The 11,920-nt window shown below is 40.1% G+C and overlaps 1 protein-coding gene across 1 annotated transcript; it reads right to left on the bottom strand.

The window, feature by feature from the left end:
• Nucleotides 1-5,036: 5,036 nt before the first annotated feature.
• LOC139346365 (transformer-2 protein homolog alpha-like) lies at nt 5,037-10,756 on the bottom strand. Its single transcript, XM_070985402.1, has 9 exons — nt 10,632-10,756; nt 8,991-9,806; nt 8,694-8,859; nt 8,227-8,280; nt 6,672-6,860; nt 6,005-6,120; nt 5,604-5,711; nt 5,449-5,519; nt 5,037-5,246 (listed from the first exon to the last, which is right to left on the bottom strand). Exons 3-9 carry the CDS (start codon nt 8,724-8,726, stop codon nt 5,236-5,238), a joined length of 582 nt encoding a protein of 193 aa, XP_070841503.1. The 5' UTR covers nt 8,727-8,859; nt 8,991-9,806; nt 10,632-10,756; the 3' UTR covers nt 5,037-5,235.
• Nucleotides 10,757-11,920: the final 1,164 nt, after the last annotated feature.

Below are 11,920 nucleotides of genomic sequence, written 5' to 3'. Positions count from 1 at the left end.
AACCTCTGCTGCAGCCCTGCAATTGCCCATGCAAAGAGCCATGCTTTGAGCTGAAATGATAGTACTGTGTCCCTGCAGTGTTTGCTAATGAATAGGCCTAGGTGTGCATGCTCATGTAAAGCAGGTTACAAAGGCAGTGTTGGTTTAGTGGGCCCTTCAGCCACAGGCTCAGACTGGGGCCATGGCTGTCTCAGTGGGTTTACTCCTCTGCTGCTGAACAAACACACACTGCGCTCTGATTGGTCGGGAGGGCTGTCCAATCAGGGGGCCGAGGACCCGCTCCGTACTACTGCTGCTGGCTCGGCCTCAACGCGCTCATTCATTGGCTCCTCGGCTCCACTATTCTATATGAATCAGCGCGCCAATTATGCATTTCTTCCCATGTTTCCTCTGCTGGGCTTTGTCATAAGCCATAAAGATGTAACGAAACACGAGCCGGTGGTCAAATCCGCGGCACTTTTTATGGCTGTTCTCGACTTTTCAGGAAGTTTAGGCTGTGTTTACATGCATGGGCCACTCATTTAAATGGATGAAATGAAAAGAGAATAAAAGAGAGCGCCTGAAATTCGCCTTTATGGCGCTTCCTACTCACTTTTAATCGTCTTATAATTTGTTTCAACTTTCAACTCCCGAAAAGTTTCTTAGTAACTCCTCACTCAGTGGTTAGGTCCATATATTCTTTCTGTATGGACCAATATAAGGGATTTATTAAACCTGGGCGCTTTCCGTTGGCCTAGTTTGGCTCATACAATTTTTTATAACCTACTTCATTTGGCTTTAATGATTTCCACTGCGGGGGGAATAACGAAAGGCGCACGCACGCGCTCGCCGTGAATGCGTCTTAAAGATGGCACATGAGCGTAATGAACGTATAGAGCCGGCAGTCATGTGAGCGTCGCCTGACTTTTGGTCGCTGGAAATGAAGTGATGCATGGCCGCAGCCTGTCTGCGTGTGTGGCTGCCGGCTCCGCAGGAGGAGTAGTGAATGTATCGCTGAGGAATGTACAGAAAGTTTCCCCGCCCCCAGTTTGCAGGACTCCTCGGCTATGGACAAATTCCATAGGGGCAAACTGACATAAAGTTTCAGACCAGGCTGTATCCTATGTGGGAAGACTGCTGCGGTTAATGCCAGTGCAGGGGAAAGAACTTAGAAAAATCGATCTGGTTAAACATAGTCTGGGATATTTCTAGAGAGAAGGAGAAGAGGAGAGGTAGATTGTTTAAGTAAAACGCAGCTTATAGCCCAACTTTGAGCTGCTGGCCTCACTCCAAGATGTAGATAGTCTACGTCGCCAAGCGCAAGGCTCTTTTCACAAACCCCTTTAGGCTACACTGAATCAAGGGATTCTGTTTTCCGGTGAGACTGCTTCATTTTTTTATTTATTGTCAGGCGATTCGGATCTTTTACAATGTTTTCTTTGCACTTGAGTTGTAAGCATTAAATCCACTGGCTGACCGCTGCGGACAGAGTCAGGGAACACTGGTGAACGCCATGTTGAGGAGAATCTGGAGCCTTACAGTAACATGAAGTGATGGAAACAATGTCCCTGTCGAGGATCATGCAAGTGTCTTTTTTGTTTTTTTGAGGGGGGTGTCCAGGCATATGTATCCTCTTGGCATTAAGAGGTTTCGTGCAGGATCCAAAAAACAAGAAAAAACAGCTTTCTCCACAGATTCTCCTGTGGGGTGACACCCTTCATCTCATTAGAAAATGGCGGTTTGTGCCCCTTCAGAACATACCATGCCAAGGAACATTTCTGGGGGTTTTTTAGTAGTAAATAACGAGTTAATGCTGGCTGCTAAAGTATTAAAATGGCAAATATATTCAAGCTCATATCTTGGTTGTTTTTAAAATAATAACACTGCAGAAAAAACGTGTTTTGTTCCCACGCTTGCTCGTTACTTTCACTTTTTTCCCCCCTCCAAGCACAAGTCAAATTTGGGGATTTTTCATGAAAAAGTTACCTTAAAGTAGATCAGCAGCCACAGAGAAGATTCTTTAAATGTGTGGGTATTTTTTTGAGAAATAACTGCTCTCTTGTTTTGTCGAAAACATCTAAAAAAAGCTGTTCACAGCAGCCAAACGACGCACCGTCACACTGTTGTTTTGTTGTGGCAACAGCTCTGCTGCCTCTCAAATGAAATATTTCTTTAATTGCGAGGAATTAGATAAAATTCTGCACACACTATATTTCACACACTGCACGGTGTGGGACAGGAAAAAACCTGCAATTCTTATTTGTCTCCATTCTCATTATTTCTACAAAAATGGCGTTTTTGGAACAAACATCTGTTGATTGTTGTAATTTTTTTGGTCATCTTTAGATGAGTGCATTTTTTATTGTTGAGTGTGTGATCAGAGAAACACACGTTCATGCAGCACTAAAGTCTGATGGAAGTTGGCGTTTGCAGGCACAGGCGCATGAATATTTGCAGACTTTGCACACATTGCAGCTCTGCTGTATAACCATGCTTTAGCATGTAACTGTGTAACTGTGTGTGTCTCTTATAGGGAGACTTCAGCTCTGCCTGCTGTTGTTTACTGCTTTGAGCATATTGATTGATTAGTTGCACTGTGATTTGGTGTTGAGAAAATCTCTCTTGAATCAACTCAAAAGCAATCAATTCCTTCAATATCTGTGTTGGAAAAGAAGAGAGGCTCATGGTTTGCTGTGCTTCAGGTGTTCACACTTGTAATTTTACATTAGATTATGCTTATTGCTAAATGAAGTGCATGATTTGTTGAATGTGCAATAGAGGACACTGTATATTCTCTCAGGTGGAAATTCTTGTTTAAAATGTTATTTACTGCATATGAATATTGACTTGAGGTAAAAGTGTGGAGGTAATCATCATCAGCTTAATGATTTTGATCATTAATTTCAGTAAAGAAATCCACTTTATTTGATGTGGATATAACAGGGTTTTTCAAACTTTTTCAAATGTCATTGTTGGGTAAATTCAGTTTTCCGCCATCTGTGAAAATCTGAAACATGCATAAAAGCAAAAAACTGTTTTTAAATTGATAATGAAATATTTTATCACCTTGATACAAACTAGCCTACAGTTAAAAAAAAAAAAAAAACTAAAAACAATAAAAACACTTTTCTGGCAAAGTAACGAAATGTTTGCTAGTTGAATTTTGGCAAATGTCTTTCAAATATAAACAGATAAATGCATCAAACCTCCAAAAATGTCATTTTCAGAAAACATTTTCCATTGAGGAAGAGGAACTTTTTTTTTTTTTTTTTTTTTTAAGGCCAAAATAAAATGACAGAAGAAGTGAGGTGACAACTGTAACATCAAGAACTGATGAGATAATCGGCTTGTGCAGATGTAACAGCAAACAGTTGTTAGTGTTTGTTGTTCCAAGTGGAGCCTCATGTTTACTGCTCAGATGTGAACAGCTCCAGAGGAGGGGAATTTAAGCCTTCACCCCCCACCGGCCGTCCTCCCTTCAAACCATATAGGAAACATGAACATGCTGCCTGTTAGACTTTGATCAGATTGTGAGGAGTGTGCCTCCCAGCTTTATTCTGCCGCTCAGATGAGGTTGAAGGTACGTGTTCTAAAAACTCAAGCTACATGGTGAAGTTGATGGAACAGAGAAAAGATGGAGGTGGTGTATTTTATATAGAATCACAATGTGCTGCATGTGTGTGGCCCCAGTGCAACAATGATTTCTTTTTTTTTTTTTTGTGAAGCAGGTATGGATGGCTTCCTCCAAGCAAATCACTTCAATTACTCCTTCTAATAATGTCCTTTGTCTGCACCAGGAAATAACAAACGTGTCTGTCTCTGAATATTTGAGCCCAAGTTCTATAGATGAGACGGCTGCTGTATGGAATCCCATCTGCTCATTCTGTCCCCTACTGGTCAACCTGTTGGTAGATGTCCCCCCCGCCATGACACCTGTGTCACTGTGCAATATCAGTGAAGGAAAAGAAATTCATGGATCACGACACAACCTCACATGTCGCCATAAAATCAAGAAAATTATCAGCATTTTCTCCAGTTTGTAGCTTGTCTCGTTAACTTTGTGACCAAATGTAATACCAGAAATTGAATTGGACTTTTCTAAAATGAAAATGAGCACAAATGTATAAGAAATCCATCTGATGGTAGCTTTGTCTGTTAAACCTTTATTGATAAAGACCTCATACTTTGACCCTTGTATCTTTCCAGCCAGAGGCTACCTTGGAACTTTGGGATTGATCTCTGAATGAACGTGTAACTCGGAGGGGCCCCATGACAAGTCAGCAGTGCCTATGAACCCCACTGGAAAGGAGGCCTTATTATTGAGGCCAAGGGCTACTGATAAAGGGCCCTCCATTCCTTCAGGTTTTACTCTTACTGATCAACTTCCAGATCTCGTTCCAGATAACCCTAACCCTGGCTGTGTCAAATATCTCAACCTGTGTCGTTTTAGAAAAAAACTGATCATGTTGTGTTGATGCAATTCACAAAGTTTTGTTTAAAGCAGGAAAATGTGACTGTGTCTTATGTAGACTTTTGTATTTTCATAATACAAACCGTACATTTAGTTGCTTTCAATAAGGAAGCGCCCTTGTGACGTTATTCAGGTACGTATAGTGAAGACATTACTTGGTAATGAATTTTGAGCAAAACAAGCCCTTTTGTTACAATAAATATGCAGAGAAATACCTCTGAACAAGTGACAGAATACTCATCTAATGGTCTGTTTCCTCACATGTGAGTTTTGTATGTCATGAAACCCACCCAATAAAACCTTCCTAAAAGTCCATCTTTGCATTGATTTCATTGGTGTAGCCTGAATGAGAGTAAACTCGACTTTTTGGAGACTATTGTGGTTTCAGGCAGTGGCTCCAGATCAACTACTTTAAATTTGTGTGAACATAAACTTATCATGCACGTCTTGGCGCTGGCCTTGTTCTGTGAAACACTCCCAGCTTGTTTTCCCACCTCACCCACTCAATTTAAAGTATTAACTCCCACCTATACAACTAAAGCTCAACTTCAATTTCATGCACATTAAGTCAGAAAAACACATTACAAACACTGGAGTTCTCATATTTATATTTCCATACAAAGAAACAACAATAGAAAAAGTATTGCATGTAAATTAGAATGATCTCGAAACTTAAGAGTTCTGTTGATATGGACATGCTAATTCAAAATGTTCCCCTCAGGAACACCTTGATGAATCACACATCATCAATTATTGGAGGGAGGCTGAATGTTGGAAGAAGCAACTTAGTATCGCCCTGCAAAAAGAAAACAGGACATTAGCATTAGTCCAGTTGTAAGTACTTCAGTAAGAAAAAATCAATCTGCTTTCACTCATGATCGAGGTGCAGAAATCTGTCTGAGTATGCATACTCGCTGCGGTGTGATTTCATGTCTGAAGATGATACAATAGATGCAGTTAGTCAAGCTTTCTATTGTATGCATTCTTTTCACACTTACGTGGGTTGTAGGAGCGAGACCGTGAGCGAGACCTGTATCGACTGTAGAAAGGTGATGGAGAGCGCCTGTGACTGAAAAAATACAAAGAAAACTTAATACATTTTCTCCCACCTAACAGTGCAACACAGACTTTATACTCACAAATTATAACTCACCTATATCGATAGTCATACTCATCATATCTGTCATTGCGGTCATGGCCGCCACGGTCATAGTATGAGTCTCTCCCCCTCCTGCCACCACTGCCACCGCCACCGCCATTGCTGTTGAAATGAGAACAAGGCTGTGTGTCCCAGGCGTCTTATCTCTTGAAAACCACAGCGCCATGTCAACACAAAAATAAACTGATACAAATCACAAATTGGTTTCAAGAAAGGACACACAATTAGATACAAACGCAATATTACGACGTCTCAGTTTGGGTGGTTTTTCACTCCTGATGGCTCAGATGCACATTTGTTGCTTTTAAGGATTTCAGCCATGTGATGAATATCCAATGCCACACAATAAGTTAGGGAAATTGACATGCTGGATTTGACACGAGTGTTGATCTTACTGAGTTGGTCGGCCCATGTAGATTCCTGGTGTGGGGGTATGGGGACGTTTGGCAATGGAATAATCCAGTCTGATGCGTTTCCCGTCCAGCTCCATGCCATTGGCTCGCTCCATTGCCTGGGGAGCACAAGAAGCAGGAGAAAACAAAAGATGTTATCAGACTAATGAAAGCTTTTTGGTCAAACTGATTTAATTCACACAAGCCCACCTACATTTCACACTGTAAACCCTTGCTATGGAATGCATGACTGCAAGAGACGTTGTGGCAAGGCAGACACCTAGTGGTGTACTCATGTAATCACACTGAAATAAAAAAACTGAGTGGCACTATCTGAAGGGAAATACCTTTGAACCACCATGTACTACTATGAAAATAAAGTGCCAAACAATATGGAGCCATGGACGATGCATGGAGGCAGAATTAGGTTTTAAAACATGGTGCCCAAGGGCAAAAATCAATGCAATGGCTCCTCTATGACAATAACCTTTACTCCCGGTTCTCAACACCTACAGCCAGGCCACTTATCATATATTATATTTTACACTTAATTTACTAAATGAATGCAATCAATTGGATCAAAAGACGGAACACAAATATGTCTTCGCAACCTAAGCAGAAGATCACTGGCTATCTGACTGATAAATAAAACCACAAACTCTTCCCATACCTCTTTGGAATCCTCAAGTCTCTCGAAGTCAACGAAGGCAAAGCCACGAGAGCGACCCGTGCGCTCGGCATACACCACATTGACCCTTGTCAGAGGACCATAGCGTGAAAACACCTCCCTCAGGTCACGCTCTGTGGTGTACAGGCTCAAACCAAACACCCCCAGAGATGTGCTGGGATCAGGGTTCGCCTGGAAGGGTCGACAATAAGGGTCAGAGTTGCTCCATCTAATGCTTCGCATACAAGATTCATTTACCGGATTTTGTATGCAAAACATGTGCCTTCATGCACATTGCATGTGGCATTTTGCATGCAACACTCAAGCATAGGGAAGAATAATGCACCAAAAAATATACTGAATTCATTTACTACTTTTAATAACCTCCTTATTTATATATTGGTTGCTTCTCAGGCTGTCCCAAATGTTTTTTTTTTATTTTTACATTCAAAGCTTCTATTGAAGTTCTCAAACAAAGCTTTGAATGCCTGTCATATTTTATGTGTCTACATGTGTCTGCATTAGGAAAAAGGGAGAAAAAAAAAAAAGATGAATGAAGCCTAGCTGTCAGATCCGGGGGCCACGTTCATGTCCACGTTTATATATAAATTCACCCCCCATATAACTGTCATGAACTGAACAATTTGCAATAGAGACCAATGCAGGTGCATGACACTGTTTGTGTGCAGCTCACATCTGAGGCAGTTATGGAGTTAATACTAAAAAGGTAAGAATCTACACACACTTTTTACAATGAGACACCCATTTGCTTGCTTTGAAAATCTGACTTAACTCCTGCTTTGCATGATCACACACCTCGTACAGCAGCAGTGCACTATAAACACTACTGAGATTACACACACAGTGGACCGCAGTGCTGCAAAAAAAACAGAAAGTTGTATTTATTACTACCCGCTCTGATTTATGGCTACACGGCAATGACTCCTTGCATAAACATTGTTGGGGTTTTTTTTCCCCAAACACGTCTGAGCGTGCATTTTCCCACAGCAGTTTGAATAAATCATTAAAGGCTTCCTGGCATAAGTATCAGTCTATGTTTGAGGACGCACTGAAAAAGTTTACATATTTACTATATATTTACTAAAATACATGAAAACACACACACACCTAAAATCATCCACATATATGTATTTATATAAGAAAATGAACATACAACAATTTAAAAAATGATAACATTCTATTATTGTTATAAATATTGATAAGCAGACTAATGCACATTGTGCACCAGTGTAATTGGTAACTGTAAATTTAATTCTGCCGGTGATCTAATGTCCATTGCATCAAAATCAGTGTAATATGCCACTGGCTGCAAACCAGCCCCATTGTCTGAATATGTCATGTTCTAGTTGATCTCCACCAAGTGACATTTACCATTTAATCCCTCATCCAGTCTGAATGAATGAACGACCTTTATTGTCATTATACTCGAATGCAATTACATTTTATTTATTTCATATTATACTGGGAGCAGCTCTTTTGATCACCACACACAAGATTACATTGCTTTTGCCCAAAATATGTTAGAACGTCCACATACCCTAACATCTGCATCACCACCATGACTGTATGCTTCTTTTGTCAAGTCATGGCTCTGTTGATATAATGAAAAGGAGGGCAAGGTTAATAAAAAAGGGGTTATTAAATGTCATTTCAAAGTGGTTTCCCACAGTATCAAAAACAATAGTGTGAAAAATGACACTACCTTACAAACAAAGGAGAAATTCACTATCTCTTAACATTAAACTCTTACAGAAATCATATGCTTGGAATGATGTTTTTAATAATCCAATTCAAATCCATATCAAAACATTATATATGCAATGTGTTTATCACATTCAGGTCATTTTTTTCTTGCTATAGCTACTGTGATCTGTGTAAATAAAAAGACAGAATGCTGAAATAATGAGATTTAACATGGACACAACAGTTTTGAGGAGATGAGCCTGATGATTGTGAAACCATGTAGCAGTTTTAGGTCCAAGTTTCAGATCTCATCACACTCACCCTGCTGCCAGTGTGTCGGTGCCGGTTCGACATAGGGGACGTGCTCTGACTTCTCCTACGGCGGTACTCAGGGCTGTAGGAACGAGAGCGGGACTTTCTCCGATGGGAATAGGAACGAGAGCGTGAACGGCTATAGCGGCGGTGCGAGTGCCGCCTAGAACGAGACCTGAAAAGGATGCAGAAGACGCACTGAGTTTATTGGTACACAACAGATGAGCCTCTGATGACCATGTATTTGTTTGTAATATGATGTGATCATAACATCACAAAGGCTATTATAAAACGGCAACAACGTACCTAGATTTTGATCGAGAGTGGGATCTGGACTCAGAGCGTTTGGAGGCTCGGGATGGGCTCGGGGAGCCAGGCCTGCTCTCCGACTTGACCCGAGCTGGACTCCCACGATCCGATTTAGATGGGGAGCGTGACCCCTATTGCCACAGCAGCATGTTAACAAATTTCTCATGGACAAAGACATTTATTTCTTTATGCAGAAAAACAATCAAGCACAGAGTAGTGGCATGTGGTAGAGTATGCTGAACACATACAGTACACCTGTCTAAAATGCACAACTTATATACTGTGGAGGAAAGGGTTAGCAATCTTAGAATTTCAATTAATAAATATTTGGTCTACAATGTTGCTTATCATTAACAAATCAAATGTACATGACAGGTTTTATTTTCATGAGCACCCGGTCATTAGGGGAAAAAATAAAACATGCATTTCATGTTACATAAAGGGAGCATGGTAAAAAAAGACATTTGTGACACAAACAGTACATTTACTTAACCTAGGGACACATTCATTCTTCCAGATTCTTTACGCGCTACTCCCTTCTCTCAGGATTTCTATCCTTCTTCGTTCTTCTTTTTTCAGTTTTCTCATTTTCTGATTCCAGGTCAGTTTTTCTCTCTTCACCCAAACTGAAACCAGTTTCATTTTAGCCATTTTACTGCAAGCGCTTCTATCTCACACCATTCTTCCGTCACATTTCCTCCCTCTCCACTAGTATGTTCTGCTCTGTACATGTTTTCATTAGCCTTCTTTTATCTTGAAATTTTTCTTCATCATTCTTGGATAAAACTCTTCAAATCCTTCACGATCAATAACCTTAATGAAAAAAGAACATTCAATAAAATTACAAATCATTGGTTTGAGGAAAGAGGAGAATATCTTATATGAAATGAAACACTGAATGCAGTACAATTACATTGTTGCTACATTAAGTTAGAATATTTCAGAAATTATGTAAATTCTAAAAAAGGTACAACAATTTAAGCTACGTGGTTACAAATAAAGAGCTTAGATATTAAGATGTAACAATGCTTCAATTAGCTAAATAAGAGGGTGAAAGCAGGGAAGGAAGAGATGCTTAGGACTTAAGTTACCATTAATTTAGTGAAGTTCTACATCAGGTAAACAAATACGTTGCCCAAATTAACAATGGCTGCAGCAAATCCGCACAACAAGGACGATATACAAAGCATTACGTCGCAGATAGCCCGTAACTAATTCCATAAGCGAATGAGTCAGGAGCTATACATTCAAGCGACATGTCAAATTTAGAACAATTAGCAAGTATTAGGGTTTAACGTTAACATGGGTGATCTTAAAGATAGCGACTGTTTAAGAGTCGTTGCAGCAGACTTGCTAACAGAGTGGGAAACGCTCAAGAACGAAATACTTTGGTGAACACTGTTGGCTTGAGGCAAAGCCGAAACACTCCTCTGCCTCTTTGTAACACATGTCACGTAACTTAAGCCAACAAAGCACGTAAAGCTAACGATAAGCTCTGAACTTGACGTTAGCTCGAATGTAGCCGTTACATTAACTCGCGTTAGTGCTGAATTTGCCTACAGCGTTCTCTATCGGCAGCCACGCAGAAGGAAAAGAAAGAAAGGGAGCTATTTGATATCGTTCGATGTAACTACTTACCCGTCCTTCATAATTTCCATCCTCAATGTCACTCATAGTTCGGTATAGCGAAAACAACAGAGTATTTAGACAGAAATACACTGCAATAAGGTTTTATACTTTCTTACTGTGGCCATGTAGTAGCTGTGAGGTGGGTGGTATGTTTATGTGCTGCGGAATCTGACGTCATGTCCCGCCTTGTCCTCCACGCCCCCTTCATGCAAAAACTCTTGAACGTCTCTGAATTCACCCCGTGAACGTCTTCTCACACTCACTGTTACGGTTTTCTTTAAATACTTTGCCCTATCTTCAGAGGCAGGAGGAGAACTGAGATATTTCCAATAAAAGTAGCAATACCACAGAATAAAACTCGCTTCGTTACAAGTAAAAATGCATTCTTAAGCTTCAAAAGTAAAATTACTGCACACATGATACAGAATGCCTCTAGTCAAGTGTTTTAGTTGTCATGTACTGCACGGTATTGAAATAATATAAATGGCACATTATTCTGTAAGCAGCATTTAAATGTTGAATTTGGTGAGATGGAGCTAATTTTAACCACTCTTCACTATTCGGTAGCTTAGTCTTCAAGAATGGATCACATTTCACATTAGTTGACAATTTCCATGTATGTAAAAGCTCTTATCAGCTGTCATTTAAATACACTGCAGGAGGAGGAGAAAAAAACAGCATACAATAGAAACTCAAAATTGTACTTTAGTACAGCTCAGTCCACAGGAAGACATGACTTTGCTATAACATTAAGTAGAAGCCTTCCTCAGGATTTTGCAGTAGGTCAGTAGCATCTGAATGAACTGAAACCTCATCTTTATATGTTCAGTTATGAATACACAAATCTGTCACAAAATTAGAAGCAAACAAAACTTTATTTATTGTCTTGTGAGGCACATGATGTCAAAACTAAGATCTCCTGAACAGCATGTTTTTAGATCACATTTAATGTGTGGAGACTGGGCTGAGCATCTGATAGAAAAATTGACTTGTGAGAATAATTTTTCCATGAGGACAATTTATTAGTAAAGCTATCTCACAGCAGCTGACTGGCTCGCTATCTTTTCTACTTTAGCATTATGAAGTGAAGAACATTTATGGCGTCACTCAAAGTTAACACAGTCAAACCACTGTTCGATTATTCAATCTAGCGGCCTTCATGTACAGTTAAGTATGTAATGTCTGAGTAACACTAAACATAATTTTGGCCTCATATTTTAGTGTGCCACCCTCATTGACTTTGCCTCATATAATCCCAGTACTTCCCATCTTTTCCGCTGCAGCCTTGGTGTTCATGA

Source organism: Chaetodon trifascialis, chromosome 17, assembly GCF_039877785.1.
Source record: "Chaetodon trifascialis isolate fChaTrf1 chromosome 17, fChaTrf1.hap1, whole genome shotgun sequence".
NCBI lineage: Eukaryota > Metazoa > Chordata > Actinopteri > Chaetodontiformes > Chaetodontidae > Chaetodon > Chaetodon trifascialis.
Note: the sequence above shows the minus strand (reverse complement) of the source record. Positions and strands in the feature narration are given on the sequence as shown.

Excerpts from the sequence above, each read along its gene's own strand:
- LOC139346365 (XM_070985402.1), bottom strand. The coding sequence starts at position 8,726 with ATGTCGAACCGGCACCGACACACTGGCAGCAGG. Across the intron at positions 6,861-8,226 it reads GTGGTGATGCAGATGTTAGG|GCGAACCCTGATCCCAGCAC; the intron begins GTATGTGGACGT and ends CGACCCTTCCAG. Across the intron at positions 5,712-6,004 it reads TACATGGGCCGACCAACTCA|CAATGGCGGTGGCGGTGGCA; the intron begins GTAAGATCAACA and ends TCATTTCAACAG.